The sequence below is a fragment of the Schistocerca nitens genome, chromosome 4, assembly GCF_023898315.1.
Source record: "Schistocerca nitens isolate TAMUIC-IGC-003100 chromosome 4, iqSchNite1.1, whole genome shotgun sequence".
Classification (NCBI taxonomy): Eukaryota; Metazoa; Arthropoda; class Insecta; order Orthoptera; family Acrididae; genus Schistocerca; species Schistocerca nitens.
This window is the reverse complement of record NC_064617.1, coordinates 306,235,167-306,248,119: the sequence shown is the minus strand read 5'-3', so window position 1 is coordinate 306,248,119 and position 12,953 is coordinate 306,235,167. Positions and strand designations below refer to the sequence as shown.

The following is a 12,953-nucleotide window of genomic DNA, read 5'->3' as shown; positions in this document are numbered from 1 at the left end:
TACTTTTGCGAAATCTAAGCGATCCAGGACGGTTTACAGTCCCCGCGAGTTCACTTTCTATTATAACTGAAACTAAGCGTTTTGTAACAGCCTGTCTCTGACGTCATCCGAGACAGCGCGCACTCCGGCGTCTGACTGACGTGCATCTTACGGTGGCTGGGAGCGAAGTGAAGCTTAGTCTTGCCTCTCGGGCTGTACTCATGCATGTGGCGCAGCGGCCAAGGGAATACCTGCTGTCATCCGCCCTATGCACACGGTAGCATTCTCTAATCGGCCGCTTTCTCGGACACACAATATTTACTAACAATGTTATGAATCATTTTAGAATCTCCATAATTTTTGCATGCATGTAGGTAAGTTGGTTAAAATCACAGAAAAAGTTTTAGCTCGGCAGCATTAAAAGTTTGCCTACTAGAATTTTTGGAACGGAACTGACGGTAGAACATGATCTCTGAACTACAACTTTAAGAGACCTTGTATTGGTTGTTATTAACATCAAGGTCCTAAATCTTGTCATAGCTGTATTATTTACCAGCTTTCACCACTTGTTGTAACCAAACGTTTATAGTCCTAATATAACAGATACATAATCTACTACAAATAAGTCTGGAACCGCGAGACCGCTACGGTCGCAGGTTCGAATCCTGCCTCGAGCATGGATGTGTGTGATGTCCTTAGGTTAGTTAGGTTTAACTAGTTCTAAGTTCTAGGGGACTAATGACCTGAGAAGTTGAGTCCCATACTGTTCAGAGCCATTTGAACCATTTTTTACTACAAATAAGGACATTCTTGTTCCAAATTTAATTTTCATTAAATTATTCGAAAACTATTAGAGGTAGCTTAATGGGGTCATGTAGTTATTATTTTTATGTTGAACTGAAGCATCATATAAATTTTCACATTTTTAACTCTAATATTTAGCGCCTTTAATTTTTCTTAAAAACGTGGATTCTGACTAAAATATTGCTTTAACCACGTTGAGACTTGTACCAATTAATTTTGACATACATCTGCACATTACGACCTATGTCTGGCTTCCTAGCTTTATTATTTAGTGCCACTTATTTTTTTTCTTGAAACGATGCATTTAGTTAAAAATATTGACCTAACCAATATGAGACTTGACAGTTTAAACATTATTACACTAAAGCATATGTTGACAAACTTTGAAAAAGCAGTTTTAACTTTTAATTTCATTCTTAATTATGGTGCAATACTGGTGTGCTACGCATAGTCGCGTTATGGTGACGTGGCGCGACTAGCAGTGAACTGTGGTAAGTCCTGGCACACTTTCTCGCCTCTGTATCTCTGAAACGTTACAGCGCTTGTTTCGCCACACTCTCCTACATCCAGTCAGGTTTTTATGTACTGGGTGATCATTAATAAAACCAACAAACTGCAGGGATAGATTCCCAACTGGAAATCGAGGAAAAAATGTCTTACAAACATGTGTCCAGAAATGGACAGTGTGAATGCAACGACAACAAATCGTCCTAGAACACAGTACAGAGCTGCAGCGCATGCACGTCGCAACAGATATCAAGTGGCGTCCATGAGATGCAATCCATGTGTTCACATGTTGCGACATGGATTGACGCATTATTTCGCACATTCTGGCTTCTCTCCAGATAGTGTCACAGGCTTCGTGAACAGGCTGTTGAAGGGTTTGCACATCAGAAACTGATTCACCATGCACAACGCTTTTCAGATTCCATAGAGGTAAAAATTAAGGGGGTCTAAGTCCAGTGATCTAGCAGGCCATGCTACAGGGACTCCGCATCCTATCCAACATCCATGGAAGATGTTATTGAGCTATCGGTGAACTGTAATGTGGAAGTGGGGTGGTGCTCCATTGTGTAGAAACCACATAACCTGTCACATTGCCAGAGACACATTCTCAAGCAACCCAGGCAGATACTCTGCAGGAAGTCCAGGTACATTCCTCCGTCAAGGTACTCTGGAATAATAACTGGTCCAATTGTAGGGTGACAGCTTGAATAAATGTTAATTTCGCACCTTACATGAGATTCTATATGTCACAACGAGTAGATTTACATGTCACATGACATACTTCGGTGATAGTGAGCAGATTTGCCTGTAAAAATATACAGTCCGTAATGAAAAAAGCTAATGCACTCGATTCGATTGTATTAACACGCCAAACCCAAATCCTGCACGTCAATGAGAAAAAGGTGAAAAAAAAAAGCTGGTGGAAGAGACGCTCGAGTCTGAGGCGGATTCGGGTTGCCCAGCCACAGTCCGCATACAGTTAAACACTTTTAACCTGGTGTGACCTGTATCGAAGGAGACAGCGAACACACCACGCGGTCCACTGAAGGGAGCAGGTGACGACCAAGTGCTGCCTGCAATGGCGAAATTGTTTAGGAAATTGCGTTGAGGAATTTCCAGATGCATACAAACAGACCTGAGACGCACTTGAATAGAGTCGCCCTTTATGGTCACGTGAAAGGTCCGTGGTGCTATCGTGATGTACGTGTGTTACTTTTAGGTGTCAGGGGCAGGCACAAAATGTCCAATTGGCTGAAATAAACTTGGAAGGAGTAGAGGTGGCGAGATTATGGAGCAGTTTGAAGGTATGGCCTTTGCGATTGGCGTAGTAGTTTCCAAGAGATGAAAGGAACGATCCCATAGCTCTAAAAAGCCGTGACACGAAGTGCAAAAGAACACAGGTGGGAGACAGTTTGCTACGAAAGACGGAATACTGAAAACTTCGTGGACTCTCCTCTCAAACAGCATGCGTAAAGAGAAATTTTGTGTGAACACTGCATTCACTTTGGCTGACATTCAGCTAGGAATTAGCTAAAGAGTCATTTAGCTCTAATAGTAGAGAAACGAAACGGCCACACAGTTAATTGTTCTTGCAAGAACTGAGAGGGCATTGAGGTACACACGCAGCTCCATCCATGCGCATGTGTATCGCCATATTTTCCAGACTAAGGACGAGTGCATGTTTTCTCACCTAACGAGGAACCTAGGGCTCTTTCAGCTGATAAAATCAGTAAGGACTTGGATTAGCTTTTTATAGGATTTTCAGAGGGCGAGGGCAGCCATACAGCTGACAACAAATGGTTCAAATGGCTCTGAGCACTATGGGATTTAATTGCTGATGTCATCAGTCCCCTAGAACCTAAAACTACTTAAACCTAACTAACCTAAGGACATCACACACATCCATGTCCGAGGCAGGATTCGAAACTGCGAACATACCGTCACGCAGTTCCAGACTGTAGCGCCTAGAACCGCTCGGCCACACCAGCTGGCGGCTGACAACATATTGCAGCTAAAGGTAAATGCCGCTCACAGAGGTGTAAAAATATTGGATCACCAGCCTGCATCCACTGTGAACATGAGCAACCTTATCTTTTGCACATCTTGTCACAAAAACTAACCATCCTCTGTAGATTTGAGTGTCGTTCTAAATAGTACCAAACTTAGAACCTGGAATCAGATGATTTGATGTAGTATTGGACAACCCAGACAGTACTTCACTGTCTATATGTAAGAAAAAGCTTGTAGAGAACCTGTTGTTTCTTGTAGTGACACTAATGTACTCACAGGGTGTTTTTTGCTGATGGCTAATGAATGTAAAAAGGAATGGAGTCAAAAAAATGGCGACCCTGTCCGGATGGCAATTGGTCTGCCAGGATCACAATTTGTGAAACTAGAAGGAGTGATTAAAAATTGGTATTTAGAATTTAAAAAAAAATTCAGGTATACAGAAATGGAAGTTGCTTAGGAATGAAACAAGTAGGACGATCACAGAAACAAAGGTGAAATGGTTGCATGAAAAACATGAAGAAATAGAAAGCGAAACGATTGTCAGAGAGACTGACTCAGCATGTAGGAAAGTGAAAATAACCTTTCGTGAAATTACGAGCAATGGTGGTAACTTTAAGAGCGCAATGGGAATTCCACTGTTAAATGCAGAAGAGACAGCGCATAGATGGAAAGCATACACTGAAGGCCTCTATAAGTGGGAAGATTTGTTTGATGCAATAGAAGAAGAAACAGGAGTCGATTTAGAAGAGCTAGTGAATCCAGTATTAGAATCAGAATTTAAGAAAGCTTGAAGGACTTAAGATCGAATAAGGCAGAAGGGATAGATAACATTCCATTGGTACCTCAAAGATTATTGGTTAAGTCGCAACAAAACGACTGTTCACTTTGGTGTGTAAAATGTGAGTCTGGCGATATACCATCGAACTTTCGGGAAAACATTATCAACACAATTCCCTAGGTTGCAAGAGCCGAGAAGTGCGAGTTAATTATTGCACAGCCCGATTAACAGCTCACGCATCCAAGTTACCGACAAGAATATTCTACAGAAGAGAGGAAAAGAAAATTTAGAGTCTGTTATACGAGAATCAATTTAACTGTAGGAAAAGTAAAGGGACCAGAGAAGCAGTTCTGACGTTGCAGTTGATAATGGAGGCAAGACTAAAGAAAAATCGGGACATCTTCAAAGGACTCATCAACCTAGAAAAAGCGTTCGATAATATAAAATGATGCAAGATGTTCGATACTCTGAGAAAAATAAGGGTAAGCTACAGGGAAAGAAGGGTAATATACTACGCAATAAGAGTGAAAGGCCAAGAATGAAGAGCTCGGATTAAAAATGATGTAAGACAGGAATGTAGTCGTCCTTACTGTTCAATTTATACACTGAAGAAGCAAATACGGGTGTAAACGGAAGATTCAAGAATGGAATTAAAATTCAAGCTGAACGATGATATTCTCTGATGACATTGCTAACCTCAGTGAAAGTTAAGAATTACATGATCTGCTGAATGGAGTGAACAGTCTAATGAATTTGCATTGAGACTAAACCGAAGAAGGTGAAAATAATGAGACGTGGCAGAAATAAGAACAGCGAGAAACTTAGTATTGGAATTGGTGATAACGAAGTAGATGAGGTTGAGGTATTCTTCTACCTAGGCAGCATAGTACTCCATGACTCACGGAACAAGGAGGACATAAAAAGCAGATTAGCACTGGCAAAAACAGCATTCTTCACCAAGAGAAGTCTACTAGTACCAAACATATGCTATCAAACATACACCTTAATTTGAGGAAGAAAATTCTAAGAATGTATGTTTTGAGCACAGCATTGTATCGTAGTGAAACTTGGACTTTGGGAAAACTGGAACAAAGGAGAATCGAAGCATTTGAGATGTGGTGCTACAGAAGAATCTCGAAAATTGGGTGGACCGGTAAGGTAAGCTATAAGGAGGGTCTCAGCAGAAATCGAGAGTAATGGAAAATACGGAAAACACTGAAAAGAAGAAGGGACAGAATTGTGTGACATCTGTTAAGACATCAGGGAATAACTTCCATGGTAGTAGATGAAACTGTAGAGGATAAAAACTGTAGAGGATGACGAAGATTGGAATACATCCAGTAAATAATTGAGGTCGTAGGTTGCAAGTGCTACTCTGAGCTGAAGAGTTTGTCACGGGAGTGGATTTCGTGGGGGGCTGCATCAAACCAGTCAGAAGACTGATGACTCCAAAAGCAAACAAGTAAAAGTGGTTGGCAATGTAAGATGGCGTAGGATGTTCGAAATCCTGAGAAAAATAGGGGTAAGCAGTAGGAAAGCAGTTGGCATTCTGCACGCAATATGCACATGGGCCGTTCCTCAAACTGTAGGAGTTGCAACCATGTCTCCTTTCTAAGCCAGTCCCCTTTCTAATCCACACCTACCTCCTCTCCCCACTCACTCGTCCACTCCTCTAACATGCATTCCTCACCACCCATTCCTCCTCCATTATCCAATCACAAACCAGGATTTTATCAGGCATTAAAACGAAACAGCCGATCGAAACCCTGTATTTTACCAGCTATTACGGGCACTGAGAGCCAATCGGTATGTGCCCCCAGGGCGCCATCTTGTTCTGTATGCGTCACTTGGTGTCATTTTTTCATCTCCTTCTAAAGCCACATCCCTCTCCTGGAAGTAGGTCAAGCAGAGAGCTTCAAGACAGAACACACACACACACACACACACATTTTAATCTCCCAATCTCGGTCTAGTTTTTTGTCAGTAAGTCACATTTTTCATTTCCTTCTTAAACCACGCCACTTTCTTGGAAATATTACAACCAGAGACCTTTTGCGTCAACCACAACCTAGTATACTGCTTGCCATTTGTGTTCCCCAAAGTTGCCGTCTTGTCAGCGATCTGACACAGCTTCATCAGCAGAACGTCAGCTTTGTCAGCTGTCAACCTGACTCTGATATGATTAACTTTACAGAAGCCTGATACAGCTTGGTCAGCAGAAAACACACAGGCTAGTCATGTCTTGACTTGTCTCGATCTTGCTGAATTTACAAAAACTAACACAGCTTGCAAAAACCTATTACAGCTAACATGCAAGCACACGTGCACACAGACACACACATACACACACACACACACACACACACACACACACGCACACACACACACATATACACTCACTCACCCTCTCTCTCTCTCTCTCTCTCTCACACACACACACACACACACACACACACACCACACACATTTAGATTTCCTAATCAAAGCCCACAATTTTACCTGTCATTTAAAGTGAACAGCCAATCACAGCCCATATTCCACAGGACATTAAAACGAAACATTCAACCAGTATGTACCCTACCTTGTTCTCTGTACCTCCGAATTGGCAACTACCGACATTCAATCACTGTACAACACTAAATGCAAGGCACAATTTATGCTCGGTTTAAATATTTCCGTGTCTGAAGTTCTTTAATAGTAAAATGTACAAAGGCTCACGTATTTGTACTACTTACAGGTTACGCTGCACTTGGCAATGAACAAAGTTCAAGGCACATTAGAATCACAAATTAAATATTTACACATCTGAGTTGTCTTTATTATTTATCGAAATATGTGTAGCACTACTGACATAATTTACAGGTTAAACTGCCTTTGGCAACAAGCAAAGTTCGATCATCTGCAGCAGTTGAAAGATCTAGCAACATGGAAAGCAGCCGAGAACTCTAATCAGGTCGCAGGCTTAGTGAGTCCGCCTCGCAGTGCCCCTGCTAATACTACAGTTTCGCACACAGCGACACTTCTGTACTCCACTGCACTGCACTTGAGTGCAAATGACCTAGGAGTGGGTCTTCAGGAAGCTTCAGCAGTTGACCGACTGACACATTAACAACAGCTGGATCCCAGTCATCAGCCTCCACTCCCAGTGTTTCCAGGTGACATAGAAACACAGATCTTCCGCAAACTCAGCACTGGGCCGCAGCATTTAAATCCCCTGGTTGGCACAATAGAGTTCTACCATGATGTCAGTCGTCGCTTTACTTATGATGCAACTGTGTTTGCCATCTCCAGGCCATGAAGCAGTGATTGCTGTCTGACTGCCCGGTCTCACGGCAGCCAACACCTGCCACATCTCCATTTCTCAGATTGAGCCACTGCTCTCCAGCCTGGAGGTCCATTTTCATTGCCAGGTAGACCTCTTAGGCTCGCCTACATCTGGCTACCACCTGGATCATCGCCTCGTGCCGTCTACTGTCAGCCTGCTACAGCGCTCTGCTCTGTGTTCTTGTATGATTGTTAATAAAGAGTTTTGGCAAAAATTGGCAGCCTAAATCGTCTGCACCTCCGTCCACATCCAGCAGAAAACCTCTCCCCACACCCTGCCATAACACCACCCTGATACCTGTTAGTCAAAGGAAGGCAGGATTCGGTTACGATTATGGATGGGGCCATAATCGGTTACTATTGGTTGCCTTTTACAGTTACACACATCTATTTTTAAAACAGTAATTCCAGACTCAACAATAAATAAAAAAATACCACACGTTATTAATGAAGGAATAAACAACTGTGTAAATAATAGTGTTTTCAGTGGGTTACATAAAATACAGATATAGATAATGTTTAAAAAACAACAAGCCATTGTGGTCATGGCTGAAGCCCTTATACGCCAAGATTGGCAATAAATTAAAAATATTTAAGAACTCGCTACAGGTATTAAAATATTAAAAAGTAAGTGGCCACAAACACAGCAGAAGGTATCAGACGCCAGGAATGGTAGTAAATAGGGTTTTAAGGCCTACTGCTAAAATAGAAATATCAAAGTACTCTTTTCAAAACAAATGACCACAATCACGGCTGAAGGCCTTACACGCCAGGAACGGAAATTATATAAAAAATTTATAAAAAAGCAAATACAAGCAAAGATTAATTAAAAGAAACAAGGAACAGACCACTCAATGGATGAAATAAGATGGTAACCTTGTAACACAACCCTTACACTGCTAGATTTATTCCAGAAGGCGACCGGAACTATTAACTAGACATACATAACTTTTAATGTAGGCATTACAAGGTATGGTCATAAATATTACAATAATAAAACACAAGGACCAGTCACACACAGATGGTGCTCCAGGAATCAACCTTTGAGAAGGTCCGACAACAAACACTTTCGCGAGCCCTGAGATAGGCAGCCAAGAGTTGCACTCACTTCACAAGATGTTAACTCAGACTAGTGGCAGTCTAACGAATGACTAATGATAATCTTGCTGAAGGTGCCTGACGTCCAATAAACCAAATGCAAGAATGGAACAACACGCCAAAGCCGGAACCGGCGGAATGCACTGTGCCCCTAGAATACTGTGCTTAGAGCGCCCGGAACGAGAAAGGAATCACTACCACCAGAGTAGAAGAATCACAATCGGCCTACAATAAAGAAAGTTGTCAAAACTACACGCCTACCTGAAAGCAGTGGCAAGGCGAGGAAACGTACACTGCTGTTACATACACTAACCCCCACAGTAGGTAACTGGGGCGTTAGCGACCACCAGGTAGGAAAAATACCGCTGGTTGAACTTAAATAGTAAAAAGCTGAACGCAGTACATAGCAATAAGAAGTTGAGGAAAGCTAATCAGATCCGCTTTCCCCAAGCACTCCACTCGCTGCTCTTAGCCTCGGCGACACCACGAGCAGCAACACGAACCCACGTCACTGGAGAATCGCGAGATGTCACAGTGGTGGAGGTTTATCTACTTGAACTGAAATGCACTCATCTTAAAGCCTGCAGGATCTGGTTCACGACGAGGTCGTGCACCCTCGTGACCACAGCCCTTCCATTCAGCAGTTCATGCGTGCCGCCAGCGGTCAGGGCGTGTTCTCCACTGCGCAGACCTGGCTGCTCCTGGGTCCCCAAACGAACTGCCACCCTCACAGGACACGGAAAAACAACGACGTCGCCCCAAAGGTAGGCAACAGTTACTACATATCGATAACCGCCGCTTCTGCCACTAGCGGACAGGCAATGCTTGCGAAACGAGTGGCGCCAGTCAAGACTATAAGAAGACAAACAACAACAACCATGCCAACTAAAGGATATGGTCTGACCGCCAACAGAGGGCGGAAACCTACAAACAGGTCCAACGCAAGCCGCAGAACGGCTCACACCCCATTACATTTTGTGCGAAAGTTGTTGAAAGCAGAATGGTCCCCCAAGGTAAACATTTCCACATCTAAATTTTCTGTATTATTGTTCTATTACTGTACAAAACACGTGTTGGTTAAAATAAAATGTTAAGCAGGCAAGCAGCTATAGTTGACAATTCCAAACAAAGAGTCAGTACATATTTTGTTCGATAGCTGTACAAAAAAGATGTTGCCTACAGTAATATTCTAATCAGGCAAGGCAATGACAGTTAACAGTTTCAAACAAACAAATGAGCGTTCAGATCTGAAAGTATTCTAACACCAGAGACTGACTGTGTATGAACCATAAAGTGAGAGATGATGTGCCATAATATGACAGTGGGTGTCAGATGTGGTACAACAAGATTGCAATTATTGTGTAATCTACAGATCAAGATTCACTTGACATCAAATCATGATTGTGTACTCTCAGCTTAAGTATCACAGTGTTATTACCACTACTGGAAATTGTTTTACTATGTATCAAAATTAATATATTGATGCTACTGGTGTAGTTTGCATATTAAGATGTGGTTAATGCCTCCACTATTTGTACAAAAATGAACTTTCGAGGAAGGCTCTCTAAAAAAAAAAAAAAGTTTACAGTCTATATCTCCTTTCAACTACTAAATAATACCAAGATGCATAGCAAGTTTATCCACAGACATCGCAATTTCCAACACTTTAGGAAAATGACAGTATAAAAATGTTATGCTTTGGATATATGTTTTTAATGTAGTGTATCACTTAAACTGCATATTTTCGTAATACGCAAGTTTAACTTCGAAAAGCAACCAATACGAGATGTTTGCTTCATAATAACTTAGATGAACATGGCAACTCCTCGATTTGAATACATCAAAGACAATGATGGACAAGGTTCCACACAGAGGATAGTTCAGCCTGTGATCATGAACAAAAATTCGATCTTCGCACCAAAGCAAAAAAAAACGCTTAAAATAATTTGTATTATCTATCAAAATATCTAAATATTTCTCCTATAACAGTACAAAACACACATAGCACTACTGATTTGACATGAAGGTTATGCTACAGGTGTTGCTAACAATAGCTCGATATTTGTACCAGACTTTAAATAAACTCAAAATTGTGTGCATTATTTATAAAAATACGTGAATATTTGTCCTAGAAGAGTACAAAACCCACACGGCACGTTTATTGGCACTTTTGAGATGAGAGTCTAGTTACAAGTTGAGAAAGCACACTTGACTCAGCGAAGTAACACATAGTTTGGAAACTGCGCAAGTCTCGACTTATCTGAGAAAGCAGACATGCATGTATGTTGACTTTACAAAATATCACATGCTTGGAGACTGTATCAACGTGTACACACAGACGATTGGCTGACGTATGCTGTCACACAGTGGCAACTGAATCACACTTTGATGAAATAACATACTGAACAGTAGTTTTAAGATTTAAATTTCTTACACATACATATGGGGAAAAACTAATTTTGGTTGCTTTCAACTACCCACTTGTCACCTACTTTTCAAAGTCAGGCAAACATTATAGTGACCTATCTCAGGGTAAAAATTTTATCTTGCAGTAGGAAATGTTTGCCATCTTCTGTTGATAATACTAACTTATGCTTTGCTCTGTGGAGACTACATGACGGTTTGATGAAATAAAACGTTAACTGTAATGTTTGAATGTAAAATACTATAACCACTACCCCCAACGAAATTGTAAAAAATTTCCGCAAACATCGCCAGTTAATATTTGGCCCCATTGCAAACATGCTGGTGTACATAAAGGGTAGTATGATGCAGTATCAGGTTTACGTGACACGGTGCCCCAGATTATGCGATGCAGAAATCAGGACACACTTGATCGTCAGCACCCAGTAGCCTTGTGTAAATGTAGGAGGCATAACCAGAAGTGATGTCATGGTTATATGGTCAGCGGTGCTGCTACCTGGGTAATCAACAAACAAAAATAAATAAAGAGTTGTTTTGTGTGTGTAAATGTAAAGGCATTAATTAATAAAAGAATGTTCGTTCTCTTATTCGTTATCCTGTCCAAAATCCCGAAACATCTGTTTACGGTAATCTACTTGTGTCTTTTCAGAGACCAGGCTAGTTGTTACATGGAGCAACTTACTACATGCAAATTTCGAATTAACCACTGGCAGAAATGCACTTTCTTTCCAGTAGATGGTAGCATCTGAAAATAATTTTCTTCTGATAATCGCTGAAGGACAGGCTGTCATTATAGACTTTGAAAGGAAAAGTTGTTTCTCCATCTGTTTCTAATTTTTCTATGTCTGAATATTTTTTAATGGTGACATAGCCTTTCTGTATATCAGAGCAAGTGCTGCCATGTGAAAATCGTAACTTCATGTGACTGATAAAGTGTTTAAAATATCTCTACAACTGCAAATTGACGATTATCTGCAGCCGAATATAAAATGGTGACATGTGGGGCCATTTGTTACAATTTCGTTCAGCCTAGCAGTTTAGTTTGGATTAATTGCTTTGACGTTTATTAAATCCAGATATTGAAACTACTGTTCAGTACATTAGTTTATCAAAGTGTCACGCGGTGTTATGCTTCTACCTTTCCAAATGGGCATCCACAATCTGTAGCCAGGCAAGCCAGAAGCTGTCAGCCACATTCTGCTCCAGAAGCTGTAAAGTGCTGAGTTGACATGACGAACGCCTTCATTCAGCTCAGAAGTGAATATGATTACTGGGCCCTGCCACCTGCTACGAGGGCTGGAACATATATAATGAAGTGTGTTGCGAGTGTCAGACTGTCATAGGAGTGACCTGAATTACACCCTGCTGGGGCCTAGTGCTGCACTGCTTCTGTGATCTACGTGACCAAAAGCGAAGTCATATCATAACAAAGTTGGATCAAGTGCCATAAATATTCCAGGGCACCTTCTGGGGATTCTCGTTTCATCATCCATGATTGCGTGCCTCCTGGACCATATTCACTGTGAGCTGCTGGCCAATCGCTGGATTTGTGCCTAACGGCATGTCTGGCCTACACTGGAGTTCGCTGCCACTTCTTCTCTGATGTTGACAGACCTGACACAGCTCCACAACATCCAAGGGTCTAAATTGGCTCCTTCTGTAGCCACCTATCTCGACTGGCGTCTTTTCAATGGCGGCCATCACCTGCTGCCACATGTTGAGCCAAGGGAGCACCACCACCTTAGATTTATTTGCACTACTGGAACACAGATTACTTCTACTGTATGAAGTCTACAAAATAAGTCATGTTTATACACTCCTGGAAATTGAAATAAGAACACCGTGAATTCATTGTCCCAGGAAGGGGAAACTTTATTGACACATTCCTGGGGTCAGATACATCACATGATCACACTGACAGAACCACAGGCACATAGACACAGGCAACAGAGCATGCACAATGTCGGCACTAGTACAGTGTATATCCACCTTTCGCAGCAATTCAGGCTGCTATTCTCCCATGGAGACG

General features: G+C 41.6%; 1 protein-coding gene across 1 annotated transcript in view; it reads right to left on the bottom strand.

The window, feature by feature from the left end:
* The window catches only part of LOC126252269 (lipase member H-like), a 68,965-nt gene extending 56,325 nt beyond the window's left edge, over nt 1–12,640 (bottom strand). Inside the window, exon 1 of the mRNA XM_049953142.1 lies at nt 12,539–12,640. Within this exon, the coding sequence (XP_049809099.1) occupies nt 12,539–12,640 (102 nt within the window). The remainder of the gene's footprint in view (nt 1–12,538) is intronic.
* Nucleotides 12,641–12,953: the final 313 nt, after the last annotated feature.